At 26.0% G+C, this 25,217-nt stretch overlaps 1 protein-coding gene across 1 annotated transcript in view; it reads right to left on the bottom strand.

The window, feature by feature from the left end:
- LOC109594019 (protein vestigial) overlaps positions 1-24,073 on the bottom strand; it is a 52,492-nt gene extending 28,419 nt beyond the window's left edge. Inside the window, exons 1-2 of the mRNA XM_020009182.2 lie at positions 23,621-24,073; positions 2,024-2,300 (exon numbers count right to left, since the gene is read on the bottom strand). Coding sequence (XP_019864741.1) covers positions 2,024-2,300; positions 23,621-23,773 — 430 coding nt within the window. The 5' untranslated portion in view covers positions 23,774-24,073. The remainder of the gene's footprint in view (positions 1-2,023; positions 2,301-23,620) is intronic.
- Positions 24,074-25,217: the final 1,144 nt, after the last annotated feature.

The following is a 25,217-nucleotide window of genomic DNA, read 5'->3' as shown; positions in this document are numbered from 1 at the left end:
TTGATGTGACAATTTATTTGTAGTGTAATTCGATAGTCCCAAACCCGAGAAAACAAATCTTTTTTTTACCTGATGTTTTTATGTAAATTTTTTATCTCTTTCTTGCAGATTCATAGGTTTAAGATTTAATTTGAAATTAATGCTATCAAGAAATGTCAACTTATAACAATGTTGTATCTATAAATACTTTATTGGAAAATAAACAGGCGCAGTCCAATAAATAATTGACGACAAATTTCAAGTCGTAAGATTTATGCCCTCGTTAACATTGACCAAATAAAAATAAACTAAGCATCTTAAAAAAAAACATATCCTACAAAAACATAAAATAAGTTTTATGGATAACAAAAATTATTAGTGTTTTATAATATTCTTTATAGCTCCTTGACTTTTACATGATCTTGATTAATTAAAACACGTCAAACGGTTATTTAAAAAACAATAAAATGGTATAAGTTACGAGTCGAACGTGGTCGGTTGTTCAGAGCTTTTGTAACGGTCCTGACAACCGTAAAATTTAGATGTTAACAGCTCGTTGAAATGGGCAACTTTATTAACCCGCAACACAAATATGTATAAATATAACGATCTGTGATAATCTTTATTTTAGATTCTATAGTTCGCAGTTAAATATAAACACCTCTTTACCTTACATGTAAAAACACTTTTATTTTTTATGGATATTTGTATATCAAAACTCAAAATTGGATTAAAAAGTTAGGGTAAGGTCTCACTTAACCTAATCTAGGTCGATGTAACATAACCTATTATAAATTTTTCCTTATATAACCCATCCTAACCATTTTTGAAGGCATTTTTGAGGACATTAAAACCAACATAATATGTTAAAATATACTTTATGCGTAATATTTCTATTATGATAATTTAAAAATAAAATTTTATTAAATATGTGACCTAATGAATTGAACGATTTTAGTTGTTAAGAGTATTTCCAGCTCAAATATTTGCAATATGTATTTGATATAGATATAATAAATATGGTATAAAGATGTGTCTTAATACTGATTTTAAATTCTATAGTTTATAATCAAATATATAATAAATATCTATTTATTTTGCATGTAAGAAACGTATAAATTGTCATTTATGTTTATGGGTACTTCCATACAAAAATGTTTTAATTCCAATTTGACTAAAAATAGTTGATTACAATCTCACTTAATCTAATCTAACAAAAAATGTACAATAATTCATGCTATTTATTAAATGTTTAAAATAATAAAAAAATTTGAAATTAGAATTTATATAAATAATTAAATAATTTTAACAATTATAATTAAGATTTATTTTGTGTATTAGTTTACCAATAAAAATATTTTAATCAAGATTTCAATAAAATAAATTAGAGAACGGCCTGACTTAATCCAACTTAAATTAACCTAACCAAATATAACCAACCCTCATCTAAATCTGTACTGACCTGTCCCATTTTAATCTAACTTAAGCCATTTTAAGATAAATTTAATAATATATAGTATTAAAAATTTGTTCATATTACATTACAATTAATTTAATTAATTAAGAAAGATATATTAAAATAATTTAATGAGTAAAAATAATTATATAAAATAATATAATTATTTTATTAATTTTATTTATTATTTAAATATTTTTATCGATAACAATTTTATTAAAATAGTTTAACCCAAATTTGAATAAAAAATATTAGAATTATCTGAATTAATTTGACCAAATGCAACTTAACCTTACTTTTTCTGATATAACCTTACTTTTACAATACAATCATACTATTTAAAAAAATGCCAATAATGAAAAATTGAACATATTAAGATATTAAGAAAATTGAGAACCTATTTTCATAAATAATTATAACACTCGTATAAAACTAAACGTTACAAAAAAGTTTTTTTCAAAATATATAGGTTCAACAGTTCCATTAAAAAACAGTTTTTCACAAAAACATCACCGGTGTTAATCGACTGATTAGTGCGCCCCGGTCGTCCAATTAGAAAACCGTTAAAAACCCCTTAAGGACAATTACCTTCGGTGCTACTCCTGCCGTGCAGACTGCAGTCCTCCTCCTTGCCGGGCCGCAGGGGGCTGGTGGGCGAGGCGCCCCCCGCCGAGCTCACCGAGCCGCCCGAACTGTGCGCCGAGCCCTGAAGGTAGAGGGGGTGGTGGGGATGATGGGCGGCGGACAGCGCGGGGTGAGTTTCGCCTCCGCCACCGCCGCCCAACGACAAACCGGCACCGGAACCGCCGCCGCTCGAGCCGGGCTGCGAGAGCGAGTGCGCGTCCTGGATCCTCTGCACGTTGAACTGCAACAACAAATGTTTGTCAAGTTAATTGTTAATTTAAATTACCTTACGCATGTTTAATTAAAAATTAGTATTTTGTTTATTTAATAATTGGCACTGTGACACAACTTGTAAAGAAATGAAGCGACAGTTTTTTCCCAAACCGCCAAAGTAAGTTATTTTACCAAGACCACAATCGATTGGAATCTCCAACTTTTCACATTCAATGATTGCATACGCATTTCAGAAGAAAACGTATATGTTAATAAATGCTACGAAAATCCAACCATTAATATAAATATTTATTTTATTCATATTATCTCGTGTTTGCATTTAAATACAATGTAATAAAATTACTTCAATTACTAATGGCTCTTTAGCTTGCATATTTTAAATGCTTTTCTATATTGATCTGGATGAGGTATGCCTGAAATTTCCGCCTTCTGTATTTAAAACGTTTTGACACGCTTTTTGCTAATTTTCGCTCATGTGCCACAATAAATTACGTGTTTTGTAGCATTTTGCAAATTTCAGATTTGTTAATTAATTGATTTTAACCGTTTACATGGAATGCAAGCAAGATTTTTTGTTGAAAGAATGCTAGTGATCATTTTTATGTAAATTTTTTGACGACTGGTTTCTGGTGGGTGTGTGAACATTGTATTTAGGTTGACGCACATTTGTTTACGTTTCAGATCAACGATAACAAAAATACGGTTTTCTCGGTTATAGGTAATGTTAGCCTTAAAGACTGAGCTTTTGCTTATCTTAATATCATCATTGTCAGGAGCACCAGTATAATATTCAAAAATATACTTTATTTCAAAAATATTACAGCTTTGCTTAGCTGATTAAAAATAATTATAAATCACTTTAATTTGGACTTAAAATTTAAGAATATATTTTTGGATATAGAGAAAGTTCACTTGAAAGAAGAAGAAATTCTTTCAAGTGAAGATTCACTTTATTTAAACACCAGAACCAGTTGTTAGTTTATTAATAAATTGTTATAAACATAAAAAATTAATTAACAGTTATATCAAAATAACTTAATAAAAAATGACACATAATTTTACATTTATCATAATTTCTATTATAAATAATAGATTTTTTCAACAAATTACAATTTTATTGTATTTATGTTTTCAATTCATTTCATTTAAAGTAAACAGATTAAAAGTGTATTTTGTTAACTTTAGAGAAAAAAATTCTTTTCAATGTATAATCTGTTTACAACGTCTAAATTAAATTCAGAGTCAGTATATTTTATATTTCATTTTTTTGTTTAAAGTTTTATACAACAATTCATGAAACTTTTGGACAATTTTTTCTTGTTGATGTTGGAACATAACATTTTTTAGTAAAACTCACATTTATCATATCTCTCTATCACTATTTTTATTCAAAACTTTAATCAACAATTCATGAAACAATTTGAAAACTTTTTCTTCATGATGTTTGAACAATAGAATATCTAATAAAATTTAAATTTAGATTTTTTTTCTAATTGTTACTCAAAACTTTATACAACAATTCATAAAACAGATTGACAATTTTATCTGGTTAATGTTTGAATATAAAAATTCAGATTCAAATTAAATTCTTTCTCAATTATTACTCAAAACTTTATATAATAATTCTTAAAACATTTTGACTATTATTTTATTAGTTGATGTTTGAACACAAACATTTCTAACTGAAACTCACATTCAATTTATTTTCTCTCTCAATTATTATTCAAAACGTTACACATCAATTAATGAAATATTTTGACATTTTGTTCTTATTGTTTGAACACACGAATCTCTAAATAAAACTCAAATTCATCATTTTTCTTATTCAATTATTATTCAAAGCTTTACACAACAATTCATTGACAACCTTTTTCTTAGTAAAAATAATTAAAATATACATTGCAATTATTGTTAATAAAAAATGTATTCAATTTGATATTTTTATATCATCAAAGATAAAATATTCATTTAGCGGTTATAAGTATTGATTTAAATGATAATCAATTAATGCTATTTGCATATTCAGTAGTTTCAGCTTCTTTATTAAACATCACACTCAAAGAGCAGTAGTAAGCCATTAACTTGTAGTTTAGTTGTTGATATTTGAAAATAATGCAGTCTATGTTAATTTATCTTGTGTTTTTTGATTCCTACAAAACAACCTTTCAACCACTGACACAAATAGTTTGAGTTCCAAAAATTGTTCATTAAAACCATGTTATTAATCTTTCAATAACCAGATCAAAATTACCTCTGAGTTTTCTGTTATAACAAAAACTTGACGTTGGTACTTGAACTGAATTGTTTTCATTTTGAGAACATAACGTGTTCAAAAATCTGTCTACAAGCTATCGCAGCAAGATCTATTGCAGTGGCCAAGAAAAAGGTGTTGTTCCACCATAAAATGTCCATTATCCCAGTAATAAATGTGCAAAAAGACGCAAAGTCGCATGGAATCAAGATTAGTTCGCAGCATGGCTAAATGACTTTGGTACCATTCTGAGAAATGTTACATGTACGTACGGCATTAAGAGCGAAATAAATTAAGCAGGTGTAAAGTGTTAACCTTGCGTTTTTATTGGTAGTAAACGGTGATGACCAGATCCAAACGAAACAGACCATATCATCGTTGCCATTTCAGAAAATGTGTTATAATAGAGTCTGGATGATTTGTGTATATTGTGGGAAAATAACTTTTTTGTTTCTAGTCTATTGTTTTACCTTCCTGCGCACTTTGGTACACATCGCAAGTGATGTTATCAAGCTGTCTCATCTTGTGTAGCAGAAGAATTCTTATCGGTGACTTCAGTATTCTTCGTTTAATTGATTAATATGATTTGCATTATTGATATATAGGCAGTAAAATTCATTAAAGAGATAGTGTATGATAATCATTAGCTTGTCATTAGTTTCTCGATTACCATATCATTACTTAAGGAAGATCGATGCCTTTGATAAACTGCCCGATTAGCATCGATATGTGCTTTCAATAAATAATTAAATTTATCGAACGGTTTACCACTGATTTATTTATGTAAGTGGGCAATTTAAATATGTGTAATGTAGGAATTTTGATTATTTCATGAAATGAATTGTTTATAAATTACTATTAGTTGTATCAGCCGGAATTTAATTCTTTGCATTATTTTGATAACGTATCAATGAATCAGAGCACTTCACACCTTTATTTAGAGAATATAAATCAATGAACTCGCGATATAAGTGTGTAACATGAGTTTGACTTGAATTTGATGCTGAAGGTAAATCATAAATTTCAATATTGGTCCATTTGTTACTTTAGCTGATGCTAAGAGTTAATGAACACAAATCAACGTCTATGACAACGTGGAAGTTTAGTGATGGCCTCTTCGCAAATACCAAACTAATCCCAACAACGCAAAAGACAAATTCCTTGGGAAATCATCCCAAGGACCTCTGAAACAAACAAACGTAATAAAAAAACTGCCAGCCCTAGGAATTCAACGGTGCGACCGCACCATCGGTGGCACAGTTTCCCAAAAAACGATTGTGGGAAAATTTCGTCCTTCGATCCGGAATTCCATGCGTCGGTAAAGAAGTGTCCTGTCCCGCGGGGCAGAGATACGGTTGGTCCGTTCGATTGTTTCAGGTCCGGACCGGGGCCGTGTGTCCGCAACGTTGATGAATAGACTGACAACAAAAACAAGTCACATGCTGAAATTAGAAGTCCGGGAAGAGGACTGTGTCCGGCGCCGAAGAATGCTTTGACAAGGCCGACTTTTCTCGAAGGTGCGCGGCGGACTTTATATCGGGCCATGTCCGAATGATATACGGCCGATCGGTTTCTATGGGAAGCTTGTGGGCACCCATTTATTGATAATACTCGCATTAAATGCCAAGGTATGCGACTAGCTGATAATTTGCATGTACTTGGATATCCTCCACTTTATGTATTACCTACAGCCAGTTACCAGACCCATTTATACACTATTAAAATAAGGTATATAATAACAAATTTTAAATCAACTAAATCAGAAGTATTTTTCTCTTAAAGAAACAATTAATTTAGTTGAAGACGTGTAATTTATTATTTTGATTGACATCTTGGAAACGCTATTAGTAACCGGACTACATTATAGTGAACAAATCTAATCAAGTTTTCAGTTTTTCCGAAAAGATAGTTACAAAAGTATTTCTGCTGAAACAATTTAGAAATAACACAAATTATTTACTTAATTTCAGTGATATATGACATCATTTTGCTTCTTGCAACGTTGCAGCTCTAATTGGCATCTTAAAGGTACCATTATAGTACGGTAATTACATTATAGACCACAAATCTAATTTACAGTAATTAGGAAGGAGTTCTAGTATTTCTCATGTAAGCAACAATATATTCTTAGAAAAAGAAGAAGAAATTTAGTTTCCTTAAGTAAATATATTTATACATAGTTAAAATAATGTTAAAATAATTAGAACTGCATCATTATCTTTTCTTTTTTTGGAGCTATATATTGTTTGTCTTAAAGAAATAGTTAATTTAATTGAAGCCACACTTTGGTCGGTGTCTTTGAAACACTGTTAAAACTAGAGTATCAGGTTTTATATTTTATCGAAAAGATAAAAGATAACATAATATTTATTCTGAAACAATTTAAGGACACCACAATTATTTAATTTCAATGATATATGAAATCATTTTGCTTGGTACAACGTTGTAGTTCTAAGTGGCATCTTCAATACAGTAATTCTCTTATGTAGATAATTCAAAAATTTGATTAATTAGAATGCAAATATTATTCTTCAACAAATTTAATCTGGTTGTACATTTTTTTTCAAAAAAAAGAACAACAATATTTTTACTGAAATAATTTTAAAAATCTCAGAAACTATTTACTTAATTTCAATGATATGACATTATTTTGTTTCTTGTAGCCTTGCAGCTCTTTTGGCATATTAAAAGTACCACCACAACACAATAATTGGAAGTTCAAGGACGTCTCATTTAAGCAACTGTATATTCTAAGAAAAATAAGAGGAAATTTAGATTTGTTAAGTAAATATACTTTATAAGACCAAGTTTGCCTTAAAGTTAATCCAGTTGAAGTTGGACTTTGGCTGATGTCTTTGAAATGTCATTAAAAACTAAAGCACCTTATTGTCAACAAATTTTATCAAGTTGTACATTTTTTCAAAGAGATGAAGAACAACAATATTTCTACTGAAACTATTTAAAGATCTCTCTCAATATTTACTTAATTTCAGTGATATATTTTGCTTCTTGTAGCGTTGCAGCTCTACTTAACATCTTAAAGGTACCATCGTAACACAGTAATTACATTATAGACCACAAGTCTGATCAGTAATTAAAAATTCAGGAATATCTCATGTAAGCAACAATATATTCTAAGAAAAATAAGAAGAAATTTAGATTTCTTAAATAAATAGGTTTAATCTAATAACAAATTTTAGATAAATTGGCCCACAACTATTATTTCTTCTTTTTTGGAACAATGTATTAAGTTTGCCTTAAAGAAATGTTAATCCAGTTGATATTGGCTAATGTTTTTGAAATGTCATTAATAACTGAAGTACATATTATAGTCAATCAGATTGTTCTTAAAAAATGAAGAAAAACAATATTTTTACTGAAACAATTTAAATACCCGCAAACCATTTACTAAAGTTTAGTGATATATGACATTATTTTGTTTCAATAGCGGAGAAACTCCACTTCACATCAAATGACAAAATTTTGATGAATTGAAATGTCCAAAGTTTGTCTTACAGGAACAGTTAATTTAGTTGAAGATACACTTTAGTTGTTGTCTTTGACACTAACTAAAGAATAATATAATGTACAAATTTAATCAGGATTCACAATACGACTGAAGAGGGCCTTAGAATGGCATCTTGAAGGAAAACATCAGAACACCATATTTAACATATTTTAGAAAAGATAATTTGAATCAATTTTTTAACAACACCAAATATTTATTTGATTTCAGTGGTATATGACATCATTTTGGTTACAACAATTACATTTTTAAAGTACCATTATAATATATAAGTAATTATATTAAATTAATTATAATTATATTATATTAATTAATTGCTAATAAAAATAAGAAGAAATTTAATTTTCCCCAATAAAACTACTGTAATAGTAATTTTATTTAGTATCTAAAATAATTTAGTATTAAAATTAAATAAAACTTGATGGTGGTGTATCATTTTATATGTATTTTACTCTAGCTTGTTACTATGATTAATATCAAGAATATTATGTAAGAATCAATTTGTACTTAAATAAATAAAAGGCAAGTAAGCTTTTCACTTCAATTCCAGTTACAGTCGATCTTATTTTGTTCTTGAAAACGTTTCTACTTAATTGACATCTCGGAGACACTATTAATAAGTAGGTATTCATCATATGTTACAACTGCATTTCTTACATAAACATGTTCTATATATAAACAAAAATTTAACGTAAGTATGGAGAAATTGATAAAAAAACACACGCGGTTTTAATTAATTGCTTTGAAATTTATGATAATGGTTTTCCTATTATAATTTTATGGTTGTATTTGAAATTCTTGTATGAAAGTGGCACCCAGTTCCGTAAACAGTCAATCCAAACCTAATACGTTTAACTTTGGCAACTCGAATTAATACGTTTTTTTTAAGATTCAATTTGACACGAAACTGCGGAAGTATTATACAAAAATAATCGTCGAGTCTCACGTTATTCACGTATAAAAACGGCACGCACTTGCATCAAAAAGAACCATTAATTCCCGTCATTTTTTTCCACGATCGAATCCTTCCGAATTTCTCAATTTTATCACCGTCACGATTATTGATTGTGGCAACAGAAAAAAACTGCCTTCGATTATCTTAACGTACTGAATTGATGGCATCTGATTTTATCAACAATAGCAACGATGTACAGTGTTGTAAGTATACAAGATAGGTCCTCTACTGAAAAATGAACTATCATAAGCCCGGTCGAGATTAAGATATCTAACGTCAAATAATATCCATTTAAATGTCAGCGATTTTGATAAATTAGTACTCAACAAGCGATGTAAAAGCCGTCTGTTAACAATATGTTTTGTTGTATTTTTGTTACGCACGCATTGTTTGATCAGCCTTTTCTGATTTGATGTACGAATTAATTTTGCAAGAAGAAAAAAGCAATATATACTTTAGTTAACGCCTAAATTAATTAAACCAATTGATTTTTGTTCCTTTTATTGAATTAGAATTTGTGTCTTTGATAATTTATTTTATTTTATTATTTTAACAAATATTTTCTTTTAATTAGGATATAGCAAGTTAAATTCCCAGAATTTTTAAACAAATATAAGATTAGATTAAGATGTAAAAAAATAAAAAAATATTTTTAAATATTTTAAATTATACATTTTTAAGCTTTAAACATTAAAAAATTATTTGAAACAAGAAATTTTGAAAAAGAGAATTCTAGTGTTTTATACGCTTAAAAAAGTAAAAAGCAATTTTAAAACTTTTTAAATATTAAATAAAAAAATATTTGAGACAAAATTTTGAAAACTATGATTTTTTAAACAAAAAAGTCTAAACCAAAAAAATATATTTAAAACATATCGAGTTTTCGAGAGATTTGTAGTATTTTATACACTTAAAAATGTAGAGTAACTTTAAAGATTAAAAAATTATTAAATTAATATTAAAAAAATTATTTTATATCTAAATTTTCAAAATTAAAATTTTTTAATCAAAAAAATATATATTTTTAAGGTATTATTTTTTAGAGTATTTTTATTTTACTTTATAGACTTTAAAAAATAAAAAATTGTTTTTGAATATTGTACATCAAACATCAAAAAAATATAAAAACATATTTACATTATAATGAATTTTTAAGAGAATTCTAATATTAAAAAGTTTTTTTAGATAAGAAATTTTGCAAATTAAGATGTTTCACAATTTTACAAATCATTCAATGTTTATAATTTTGTAAAAAAGAGAATGTAAAGAATATAATTTAGCACCTCTAAAGTAAATAAAAAAAATATTATTAATTTTATATATTATAAGGATTTTTAAAAATGAAAATTTACAATATATTTTGTAACGTATCTGTATTTAAACGAATTCAAAAAAATTATGAAGAATAATAAATTTAAAAGACTTAAAAAGGATAGAGAATTCGAAATATTATAAAATTGAGTACAGAAACACAAATTATAATGCTTTGTAGCATTTGCAAAAAATATTAAGCTGTTTTTTCTAGCTTCGAATTATATCACTTATTTTAAAAACTTTTTCAACAATTCAAGTATTTGTACAAAATAACGTCATATAAAGAATGAAACTTACGTAACCTACCGGATTGTCAGGTAAAGACTTTATCATTATTTTGCAATTTTTATGGCATTGCAAGTAGCGTTAAGTATGAAATTTGTGAAACAAGACAATAAAGATAAACATTTATTGAGAATAATAGCGAGGATTTCACACACTTTATGTACTCATTTAGATTTTAAAATTGATTTGATTTATTATTATTTTTAACAAGTTCTTTTTATGTAGACGCCGATTTTACATTCTACAACAATAGGCTTATTATTTTGTAACAGGAGCAAGATTTAATGAGAAAAGGAAGGAAAGTATTATAGTCATGTTAAGAGCAATTCTCATGCTAAAATCTGAGTAAATTGTATTTATTGCTTTGTTGAGTACCATATGGACTGGAACAATTAAAAATTATATAATTCAATATTCATTAAGACAATATGTGATAAAGAAACATTTTTATGTCTAAAACATTTTTAATTGTAGATACACATGCCACATTAAGTTCAGATATTATCTAGGACCAAGTTTAAAAAGTTTCTACACCTTTTTTGTAGAATTTGTGTTTGTATAATAGAGACACAGTTCAACTTATATTTAATTTTTATTAAGTTTAAATGATTGTTTCATTATTTTCATATGCCATTAGTAAGAACACTGCTAATCATTGAAGTGAGTATGATGTTGGTTTAAAAGAACCAGAGTCCAAGAACTGTCAGAAATTATTTGAGAACGTTGTCTGAAAAAAACGGCAGCTCTAGTATGTGAAATGAAATGAAAGGTTTTAAAATGTTTCCAAGATTTCAATGAAAGTTTGTTGCCATGGCCACCAAGATCTCCAGACTTATCACAGACTGAACGTATATAGGACTTAGGCATTAAACTATACTATGAATAAAATTGACCACCTCATTAGATCAATGCCAATGCGAATCAATGAGTGTCTGGATCTTTATTTAATGTATTAGTGGGTCTATGTGTTTTATTTTATATGTAGTCTAGTTTTCTATAAACGTTTAAAAAAATCTAATGGAAAAAATATGTTAATAAATTTTCTATGTAAAGAATTCCGCGTGCACAATTAAAATTTTCTATTTATTCATTTTTTTTTTTTTTTTTTCAACAAAAATGCATGTTAAATTAAATTAACAGGATAAAAAAAACCGCAAATACACTTGCAAATTATGATTGATGGAATTATTAATTGGAATATAATATTCATTAAAATGAATGGATATTTCCAACGGTTAATAAAAGTGGATATTGATGTTCGAAATTACGTATCCATTCGTAATTGTGGTAAAACCTATACTATCCATTTCCACAATTACCTCTTTAATTAATGTCAATATCTCAGCCGTCTGAAACCATACAACGACGACGATGCTACGACGCTTTTTTAATAAACAATCACGTATGTCCATAAGGTTGTCCGGTTACCGAGAAATAGAGTACAGTGTCGACGGTTGTTTTTTCTCTTTTTATTAGTACGTGGTACTCGATCCTCAAACCCGACTATTTTAATCCGCTAGTATTGATTTCTGTATTGTTTTTTCTTATTTATTTTTTTCACGACCTATTCTGCAAAGTGAATGCCTTAATAAGGTGCCCCAAAGGTCAACGGCGGCGTTTAATGATATTTTTGTCGGCTTCCTGGAAATTCACTGTCACCAATTTTAATTTAACTAGGTGTAATTGCGATGTGATGTTGGGACACATATTATTTGTCTAATATACAGTGGTGGCCAGAAAAATAGCAGAAAATTTAAAATTACATTTTGTAAGATATTTCATAAAAGGCTTTAATTCAAATTTTGTCAAGCCAATAAAAAATATATTTGGTATGAGACTATTTCAGAAAATTATTGGTAAACTGGACCATTTCTGTATAAAGATATCATGTGAAATGTAACAGAACCATTTGCCAATGATAATTTACCAGTTACATGGATTTTTATGTATAATAATGATCTGAGGCATGCATTCAAAAATGGTATTGGGATTATCGATTGGCCAGCACAAACTCCAGATCTAAATCTAATGGAACACTTATGGAATGACAACCATCAAATTTAGATGGTGATTATTACCAATGACCATTATACATTTATTTTATTTTGTTTAAGATTTAAATTAAGAGAAATTCTTTAGACTTAGGTAAAAAATGAATAACTGTAGAAAAAATAGTGTAAATATTTTAATAAAATATAAAATACAGTCGAACATCGATAACTAGAACAATGATTTGCCACAAAAAACATCGAATCTTGTGTTATTCTTCAAATTTTTATAAAAATACTTTTATTATCATGAAAAAGCACCATCTAAGTGACAAAAAAAATAATTAGGACATCCACGTCGCAGTAAAATAACTACCCCGGGACAAGATAGCTTTTTGCTGCTTTTGAAAGCTCAGAGACATACGAAAATAACAGCTCTCGACCTAAAACAAGAGCTTCCTAGGACCCACGATGTGATTGTGTCAACTTAAACCATCAAAAACCATGTCCGAAAAAAACCCTTGTATTTATTAATTCATTAAAATTTTCACATTAGTTCTTTTGGTTTTATTACAATAATTTAAAAATATTTATGTGTTTCCTAGTCACTTTGACTGTGTTTATTATTAAATTATCGGAGACGTAAATTTCATTTTCAGGAAACCTAATATATGATTGACACCCATTTATGTTTTTTGCAACTATCGGTAATCGGTATCGGCAATCGACTGATGAATAAATGAAAACATCGGCGTCGCCACCGGCCTTTGGGAAAAAATTTCAACCATTCAATGTGCCGACTTCCACCACAGGAACTTTTTAAATACGCATTTCAAATTTAGTTCGTTCGGTAAACACCTCAATTGTTAAAACAATGGTCCATTTTAGTAGCAGAATGATATACGTTAACGACCAGAACAATTAAGTTCCCACAAGAGCCTCTAGAAATTGTAAAGCTTTCTTTACACTTGAAAAATTTTTAAGCAGGATAATTTCCTGCTTATCGGCAATTTCAAACATGTCGGGCAATAAAATCCGCTTAAAAGGCCTTTCTGGCATTCACCATACAGAAATGGCCGATGCTAAGCGCATGTCGACATTGAAAATGGATATTAATGTTTAATTTATGCCGGTGTCATAGAAATTTACACTGAAAATAAAATTTGTAAGTCAATTGGTCGGTTTATTGTAAAATAATTACTGGAACAACATAATGTTATAATTATTGACGGATTAGTCGCATGGGGTTCCGTCAATCTCTCACCAAGGACGTTCCCACAAACGTTTAATGTTTTAACTTTATGCTTTTCATTTTTAGTACAATGTTAATAATCTTATAATTATAAAACAACAAATGCGTACATTAAATAAATATAAAATACATGTTCTAAAGTAAAAAACTTCTTTAACATCATTTTTAAATATACAGTGTGACCCATTCTATGAAGAAACCCTCTCTTAATTTTTTATTTATACTTTGATTTTAATGAATAATTGCTCAAATCATATGTGACAAAGGTACATATAGCCATAAAAAGGTTTCATCATCTGACAAAAGTAATTTCTAATTAAAAATGAAGAAATTATTATTAAAATGCGTATATAAAAAATTTTTACAGAATATATTAAATATTAAGTTTGTGGCTAAAATTCATATTTCTCTAATGACTATATTCTTTATCATTATTTGTTTAATATTTATTGTCTATCATTTATTATTTGTTATATATTGTTATTATTAATTACGCATAAGTGTCAAAAAATTTATTTTTATTAATAATTATTAATTAAATTTATTAATTACTAATTATTAATTAATTATTAATTTTTAATTATTGATTATTGATTATTAATTATTAATTATAATTATTAATTATGAATTATGAATTATGAATTATGAATTATGAATTATGAATTATGAATTATAATTTATGAATTATGAATTATGAATTATGAATTATGAATTATAATTTATGAATTATGAATTATGAATTATGAATTATGAATTATGAATTATGAATTATGAATTATAATTTATGAATTATGAATTATGAATTATGAATTATGAATTATGAATTATTAATTATTAATTATTAATTATTAATTATTAATTATTAATTATTAATTATTAATTATTAATTATTAATTATTAATTATTAATTATTAATTATTAATTATTAATTATTAATTATTAATTATTAATTATTAATTATTAATTATTAATTATTAATTATTAATTATTAATTATTAATTATTAATTATTAATTATTAATTATTAATTATTAATTATTAATTATTAATTATTAATTATTAATTATTAATTATTAATTATTAATTATTAATTATTAATTATTAATTATGAATTATGAATTATGAATTATGAATTATGAATTATGAATTATGAATTATGAATTATGAATTATGAATTATGAATTATGAATTATGAATTATGAATTATGAATTATTAATTATTAATTATTAATTATTAATTATTAATTATTAATTATTAATTATTAATTAATTATTAATTATTAATTATTAATTATTAATTAATTATTAATTATTAATTATTAATTAATTATTAATTATTAATTATTAATTATTAATTATTAATTATTAATTATTAATTATTAATTATTAATTATTAATTATTAATTATTAATTATTAATTATTAATTATTAATTATTAATTATTAATTATTAATTATTAATTATTAATTATTAATTATTAATTATTAATTATTAATTATTAATTATTAATTATTAATTATTAATTATTAATTATTAATTATTAATTATTAATTATTAATTATTAATTATTAATTATTAATTATTAATTATTAATTATTAATTATTAATTATTAATTATTAATTATTAATTATTAATTATTAATTATTAATTATTAATTATTAATTATTAATTATTAATTATTAATTATTAATTATTAATTATTAATTATTAATTATTAATTATTAATTATTAATTATTAATTATTAATTATTAATTATTAATTATTAATTATTAATTATTAATTAGAAACAAATTATGTACTATTAGAAACGTAATTTAATAAAAAAAATTAATAAATGTAATTTTGAATAAAATGCATCACATTCGGAATTCCCGTTAATCCTGGAGATAGCATTAAATAAAATGACAAGGAGAAATACAATTTGAACATTATCTAGGTGAATAGCCTAAATGAAATGACAATGTTTACAATGACAATGACATAAGAGCATTTGAAAATTTAAATTTCTAAATCGGTGTTGCACAATGTTTCGATCAGTTTGGTCTATAAATTGGAATATTTTGATATGAAAGTGTCTTAGTTGATAAAATATCAAGATTTAATAGCAGTTTTTGGTTTACTAGGATTTGTAATATTTGTAATTGAATAAACTATTAAAATATAACACAATATTGAAATCATTTAATGTTGAGAAAAAATACGTAAATAGTAAAAGTGAAATTTGTAGTTTCATCAACTGTATCTCAGCTATTTTCCTTCTGATAGTAACAAATTATGCACTACTAGAAGTGTAATTTAATCATCTTTTAAATGAAATGTTGTTCATCACAATCTAAATTGCCGTTAATCCTGGAGATAGCTTTAAGTAAAATGACTGAAAAATACAACTTTATTATTTTCTAGGTGAATGGCTTAAATGAAAAAAGAAAATGAATATGATGTAAGAGCATATTTACTTTTAAAACTTGAAATGTTTTGATCAGTTTAGTGTATAAATTTGAATTTCGGTTGACAGAAGAAAATAAGGATTTATTCAAGTAAATCAAGTAAAAAAATTTCGGCACAATGCCGATACATTGACGTAAATTTTGCCGCTGGATGATAAGGCCGATGTTGAAAGTTTTGTGGACGACGTATCGGTCGAGCCCTTGTGCTTATTTGAAAAAATAAATGTGAAAGCTTCTGTATCCGAAGCCAAAACATTACGTCGTCATAATTTCCCCATTTGACGATTCATCATGCGTTACCGTATGGAAATGTGGTTAATAAATTATTATTATCAAACAGACAATTGCAGGAAACATTGCGCAGTTAATGATACACCAAATCGGCACGTTATTCGAACAATTCCTAGACAAAATCGACATCGAAAACCGCTTATTTATTCGAAAGTACAAATCGATGGTGGCTTTGAAAAATTTTCGGGAATTCGCCTCGTTTTTGTCGATGTTTTTATAGGTGAACCGGGACCGATAAAAACAAACGATTAAAAATCGGTTCGTAGCCGGTTTCGTTCGATGTCGAACACAAATCGGCTTTTACTTTTGATGTTGCACATATAAAAAATCGACCGGTCAACCTTTCCACTATATTACAACCACGAAATTTACATATTCGACGTGAGAAATATGCTCAGCCTTGCGTAATTCTTAATAGATTCCTTTATTTTATTCGAAAACTTCTGTTTCTTCTTTTTTTATGGTCTGTCCGCACATAAAATATATGGAAGCTATTCGTGACATTTTTTTTTTATGTCACAATATTGACTCGGGCGGATTTATGCTTAATTTATATTTTTATCTACCAATTAATTTAACACGCTTTTCAAATAAATCTTCTAATTATAATCGATCACATTATTAATTAAGCCAAAGCCGCATTTTTAATTGGGATTAAAATCTTTTAAATGTTTCGCTCATAACGTGTATTTATTTGTTTGACCGTCGCTTAAAATTACTTACAATTAGTTCAAATTAAACAGCTAATTGGTAGCTAAATTTGAGTTTTTTATTATTAGATAGTGGGAATCATTTCTTTCAAAAATGTTTTGTTAAAAGTTTGAAGAATGCAATTCAAAGTATGGATTAGTTATTTAGGAATTATCTTTGAACCATTTGGAATAATTTAACCACAATACATATTTCTAATATTTTGATTATATCAATCATGTGTGTAGCAGATTCTTATATATTTTTTTATTTTATCAACAATACATTGGTATTGGTCATTAATATTGCAACTTTTTAAAGTGTTAAATATTTTATTTAAGAAACAGTTAATATAATATAAATTTACTATTGTTGTTTTATACAGTATTATAAAAACTACTATTTTTTTGTCCTATAAATGTTACATTTATTTTTTTTTGAATTGACCTAGAGATAAACATAGCAAATTAATTTTGAAAGGGATTTATGTATTAGAAACCAGACTTTTTCTTGTAAGTTTAGGTTCAAATGAACCCCCAACCACTAACCATCTTCTCACAAGCCTTTAACTAAATTTATCTACTCCCATTTCCTCGAGATTAGTTTAAATTTCAGTTGAGGATAAGACAGTTTTTTTTACATTCGAATCCAGTTATCGACTTTTTTCTTCTTTCAAACTAAACCATAATTTTTCGTTGTTATCGGTATGATAATATAATTATAATAAGCAAAAGGTCATACTTTAATGTTCTAATAAGTTGCTATAATTATAAGCACTACTCTATATTTTTCTTGTATAATTTTTTTATCTATTATTATTAAACAGGATAAAGGATAACCTGACTTAACTCAGCCAAATTGTTAAAAATAAAATAATAAAAAAGCACTTAAATATGCCCATTAATGTTTAAAATGATTAATTATAAGAGTTTTACTTTATAAAAATATTTAATACAATATATCAATATAATTAAAATATATTTAAAATTAATTTTAACTGAGAAGAATTTATTTCCCTTTAATAGAATTAATTTCTTTCAAATATTAGACGACTATCGTAGCTTGAACAGTCATTTAAGAATTGTCTTTGACCCTATCAATTAAATTTAGAGGTTTTTAGAAGTTTTTGATTATATTAAATAAAAAACATGAGAAATTTTATTTTCTTTATTTGGTCAAAAAATATATATATTTTCTTAGTTTTTAGTTTTCTTATCAAAGAATTACTTCATCGATTACTCATAATGTGACATAATTCCATACACTTAAACAATTTTAAGAAATATTTTATTATATGTTTATATTTTTCTTAGTTTCTAAAAATTGTGTTACATTCACTTTAATGAGCATATTTAAACTATTTATCAAAAATCTACTAAAAAATGAAATTTTAACGTATGTTAATAATAAAAAGCTAGTTACTCATTAATGTTTAAAATTATTGTAAGAGATTTACTTTATAAAATTATTCAATACAATGAATTAATTAAAAAAAGAATATATTTAAAATTTATTTTAACTGAGAAGAGCTTGTTTTCCTTTAATGAAATTAATTTATTTCAAATATTAGCTGACTATTTATCGCAGCTTGAATAGTTATTTAAGAATTCTCTTTTAACCTATGTATCATATTTAAAAGTATTTGGAGAGTATACATATTTCTAATTGTAAATTTGTTGATCAAATTAAAAGTATAACACGAGAAGAACTATTTTATTTCATCAATAAATATATATTTTTTTCTTATTTCTAATTTTCTCAAAATTCAGTCGATAAATTAATGAAAAAAAAAATATTTTAATGATAATATTTAAACAATTTATTAAAAAAACTACTAGATAAATTAAGTTTTGATGATCAACTAAATGTATATTAATAGTAAAAAGTAAAATTTCCCCATTAATGATAATTGTATAAGGTTTTCTAACAATTTGTTTTGTGATAACAACTGACAATTTACTTTTTAAAATTATTTAATGCCATAAATCAATATAACTTATTAAAAATATATATTTTAACTGGGAAGGATTTGTTTTCCTTTAATGGAAATACTTCATTTCAAGGTTTTTTTAAAATATTATTTGACAATAAAGTGTATTTTGAAGAGTTGCTGAAGGAATCTTTGAATCTGCATTATTTAGAATATCTTCAGTTTAAATACATTTTTTATTTATATATTTAAATGTACAAATTTGTCAAAATTATTAAAGGTCTACCATAATTAATGAGATAATTTTGATTTTTGTCTAAATGCATATTGAATATGAGGATTATAACGTTTTTACATTAAATTCTAAAAATATGGTACAAGATTTTCGAGGTATTTTGATGACCAGATGAACAGACCAATTACTGTTCAGAATTATTTAATTAATAAAATTAATTATAAAAGAAATTTTCAGTGTTCAAACCATTAAGCAAAACAAAACATTTTTCGAAACCCGAACCGCCCCATCGAAACTGTACGCCAAAGAACATGTGCTTGCATAATTTATTTCCATTTCCCGGTTAATTTTTTTTCTGCGACGGCACTTATTTAAAATGTAACATGTCACTTTTTACGTGCCAGTCGTCGCGGGCACTGGTTGTTTATGATAGAAATCTGCCGTATTAGCTCTAGATGGTTTTCAAGAGAACAAACCACACAACAATTTCTAATGCGATTAACCATCGGATACGTGAATTAGTCCGTCGATTACCGGTTTCGACGACGGAATCGACTTATTTTCGTCGGTTAATTGGACGTTATCGCGGTAACCGCACTCGGGATACGAATACGTTTTGCATTTTAATCGTACAAAACAATAACAGAACTCACATGTCGGTCTTCGATTTGAACCTAACTGTAAAACACGGCAGATACAGATACGTTTCTTCAAAATGCACGAGATAGGTTCATATCGTGATCGTTTCGACGGAACTGTACTGTTATTGGGGGTATCAGTATTTCAGCGAATAATGCGGCTCATAAACTGCAAAGTTCGTTGAATAGTTTTACATGTTCGGTAACATAAATTTGCCGATAACTCATGCGGCGGGAATTTCGTTGGAAGTTATATGTTGTGACGATTTCTTGGCCTTATACCAAGTTACTTAATAAACCCTTTTAGGTAAAACCCATAAACTTACTTCTTGAATAATAATTATCAGAGTTTGTACGAAGGCATATATATAGTGTGCTTCAATTTTAAATTTTTTATTTATATTATATTATTTTTATTATTAATCTTTACATTCAATTTTCAATTAATTTTATTATTTTCATTATAGATAACAATTATTTGGAAAAATAACATAAGTTTGATAAACTGAGATACTTTCAACATTTTATTAGTTGATTTATTTGATCAGCAGTCGTATAATTCTTACAGGAATATTCTTTTATGAAATTTGTATGATAAACTTATTATGTTTGCTATTTTAACTAGACCATACTGTATAATCATAATATATGCAGAGTATGGAATATTAAATATGTAAACATATAATTACGAAAACAAAAAATCGGATTAAAATTTTCTATTAATATTTTTATTTTATATTTTAAGTATACATAACTTGAAAAAGTCACATATATACAGGATTGGAAATATTAAATATGTCGACAAAAAATTAGATTAAAATTTTCTAATAATAATATTGATATGTTATCGTTTAATGAATGGACCACACTGTATAACCATCAATAAAGAGTACAAAATATTAAATATATAAAAAATTAATTAGGAAAACGAGATGAGGTTAAAATTTTCTATTAAAATTTTTATTATAAGTATACATAAATTATTTAAAAAATCCACACTGTATATACATATATACAGAATGGGAAATATTAAATATGTAGACAAAAAATTAGATTAAAATTTTCTAATAACAATGTTGTATAGTTTAATGATAAATAACTTATTTTAAATGAGCCACACAGTATAATCATATATACAGAGTATGAAATATTACATAAATAAAAAATTAGTTACGAAAACACGAAATTAGATTATAATTTTCGATTAAAATTTTTAATATTTTATATTTTAATTATACAATACATATTAGACAAAGCCACACTATATATACATACATGTACAAAATGGAAAATATGTATGTAATATTTTTGTTATTTTATCGTTTAATTATAGATGTAAAACTAACTAGTTCAAAAGGCTTAGACTTTTTACAGGAATATTCTTTTATGAAATTTGTATGCTAAATTCAATGGTGAACTTATTTTTGTTACTATTTTAAACGGACCACACTGTATAATCATATATACAGAGTATGAAATATTAACTATGTTATCATTTAATGATAACTGTATAACCATTAATACAGAGTATAAAATATTAAATATATAAAAAATAATTAAGAAAAAAGAAATCAGGTTAAAATTTTAAAACATTTTTATTTTTATATTTTAACTATACAAAACCTATATATGAAAAAAACACACTGTATATACATATATACACATATACAGGATAGGAAATATTAAATATGAAGAAAATTAATTATGTAGATAAGAAATTATTGTAGATTACAATTTCCTATTACTTGTTTGGAAAACTAATTAAATCTAATATTCTGAGATATTTACATTTTATTCTTTAGTTTTCTTGATGAGAAAAACACAGCCTTCTTACTGTAGTATAGTGTATTATATTATGAAATTTAGTATTAATTAGGATAATGTTACATTCATTTTTTTAATAAAAATATGCCTTAATCTTATTAATTATTCTTTTTAACTAAAAATAGACGTTTACTATCTTATATAGAAACAATTCTTGTGGCGCACACAATTTTTTATTATCTCTTTCAGTTATTATGCATTTAAAAGATTCAGAGGCTACTTTAAATGGACCCCATTGTATATATTATATACAGAGTTTATTATTATTATAATGTACAAAATTAATAATGTTAATAACTAGATTAAAATGATCTATTAATATTTTTATTATTTTAACTTTAGTACTAATTTTGAAAAATGTAAAAATTAATGACGCACTAATTTTTTTCATGTCCTAATAAATATTTCTTCTTTGGAACAAATTTCTTACTGATAATATAAAAAACATTTTTATACACATATATATATATATATATATATATATATATATATATATATACAGCGTGTGTAATAATAAATACATGAAAAATCAAATATGCAAACAAAAAATTAGATAATAGTTAAATTAATATATTTTAAAACTTACATTATATAAATAATAAATGTAGAAATATAAAAAAACTTTGAAAAATGTTAATTGCAAAAAATAACGTCAAGTATTCCCTTATCGGTAAATATTCTAATAATAGCACAATTTATTTTTAAAAACTGAAAAAGAATATCTGACATAGATTTGCCGAAAGAATTTAAAGAATTTTTCTTGATTTATTATATGCAAAGCCGCTGATAAAATCAGTGCCAAGTGAATATAAATGTATAATGAGGCAAACAATTAGTAAAATATGTTAAATAATACGAAAATATTATTTATTTGACTAACGTACCACCAATAATACGATAAAATATTCAAGTAGCTTATTTATGACTTCTTCATTGTCCGACGGTACCATGAAATTTTGATAAGGGTGGTTAGGAACTAATAATGTACATTCGAAGTTCTTATCTGATGTATTCAATCTTCTTCTTTTAATCATAAATATAAACAAATTCTATAAAATGGACAATAAAACTTTTAAAAATTGATCTTTCTAACCGTCAATGTTAACGGCAATAACATTCAATTTAAAGTAGATTTTAATTAGATTGGTTCATTTTCCGACGGACACAACAATAATTTTAAAAGACCCCCATTTAAAACTACATAATCATATTCTCTCGTATATAGAAATGTTTTTTTATTTGATTCCAATATTCTCTGATTACTTAGAAAATACATTGATAGCGGTACTATTAATTAATACGTACATTACACTATCATTTAGATTAATAGCAATGTTTTTAATTAAACAACGTGTTTTGTTTAGCTTATCGTAACATAGATTTACACCACATTAAGCTGACAATAGGTACCCGGTACTACTATCAAAGGAACACAAGTTGCAATTTATGTTTATTCTATGCAAATAACCATATCATAAACAGCTATAGGTCTATAAATAATAACAAAAAATAATGTTCCAAAAAATATTAATAATATTAAAATTAAAGGTAGTACCTAAAAAGAACGCAATATCGAGGCTGCGTTGTTTGTTTACATTTGACTGTTCTGGAAATTTTAGGAACACGTCTAAAGTGTCAGAAAAACATAAAAAGTGCAACTTGTATTGGACGACACATAATTAGATGGTGGTGGTACTTACCCTGTCATACTGATGGGCAGCTCCAAATGGTGAACTGAATGGTCCAGTTCTCGGTACTGGATGAGCCGATACAGGGGGTGCAGCACCAGCCCTTTGGTACAGATAGGGATAGTACGCTTGATACATTACTTCAGAACAACTCATTATATACATATACACATTTCAAGGAACCACTAATGCACTTAATCCCTTTTTTCAATAATCCCACCGTCTGCAATACAAAAAAAGAAAATACTTAATCACAGCCACATCACCGGCCCAAAATCTCAGTCTCGGATTTCGGTTATTAGATTTTTTTGGGTTGATCAAGTCGGCTAACAGTCACGACGTTCAAGACATCTCGCAAAAATACAAAAACAACAGTCCGAAACAATCGAAACTTGTAAGTGAATTTGGTTGTCTAGTAGTAGTATCGTTACGTCACTGAAAAATCACAGCACACTATCAACACAAAACCGGTATCAAAACTGACTGAGTTACTGAAAATAAAAATTCCTCACCCCGGTATTCCGAGTAAGCGCCGCCCATCCAGATCCCCACCACCGGCTCGGGCCTAAGCCCGCCCCCTTGATGTGATTAAAACATTCCTGAGAGGCCAGCCAATTGAAGTCGCCCCCGGATAGTGAACAGACCAATGAGGTCGTGGAATTCAACGTGGCATGTTGGACTGTTTGATATCAATATAATAGTTGCAAGGGGGCTCTTTATGGTGGACATATCAAATCATTTTAAGTTGAGTGAATGAGTCTTTATTACTTCACCATGTAATTTTAGTATTTCGATCACGTTTTTGTTTTTTAGTTTGATGAGGGGTTAGGGACGGCACCGTTCTCAATTAAATCTTTTATGATCCAGTTCCTAATGAACTATTTATTTTCTATATAAATGCGGCTTAAGTTCTAATATGTGAAGCGAAAATTCATTAAATTTATCATTTTCCTTAATTTATTATTCTGTTTACACCAACTATTTTAGAAAAATATAAATATAAATAAAAAATATTTTATGGTAGGAAAATTTGAATTCAAAACTGATAATATAGAGGTGGTCAGAGAAATAGTAAACATTACTATTTAATGTTAATTAGAAATTAAAATTTAATCAATTAATTAACTATAACCAACAACTAATTAAATCAGTGAAAAAATTTTAAATACTTTAATTTAATCTTAAACAAAATTGTCGTTATTCACAGATATATATATATATATAATATATTTAAAAAAATATATATTTATTAAATAATTTATATATAACTTAAAAAAAATAGTTAATATTTTGTTGGGAACCCTTAGTTAGTCATTTAATTCATCTGAATTTAATCGTTTTTGGTGTTTTAATCCATCCTTGCAATGTGTTTTTGTTCTACAAGACAGATATTGTATGACTTAATTAATTCGAATATTTGTTATAAAAATTAATTAAGTAAATAAATATATAATAAAATAAATTTAATATTTTTTCTATAAAAAATCTATTATTTCACCGAAAAACAAAAATTTTAAATATTATTATGTTCTTAGTCATATTTAGTTTAGTTTTTCCAAAATATAGCAAAAATTTCAAAATATTTTGAACGTATTATTATAAAAATTTA

This window comes from Aethina tumida, chromosome 4, assembly GCF_024364675.1.
Source record: "Aethina tumida isolate Nest 87 chromosome 4, icAetTumi1.1, whole genome shotgun sequence".
Taxonomy (NCBI): Eukaryota; Metazoa; Arthropoda; class Insecta; order Coleoptera; family Nitidulidae; genus Aethina; species Aethina tumida.
The sequence above is the reverse complement of the archived record's forward strand: the minus strand, read 5'-3'. Positions and strand labels throughout refer to the sequence as shown.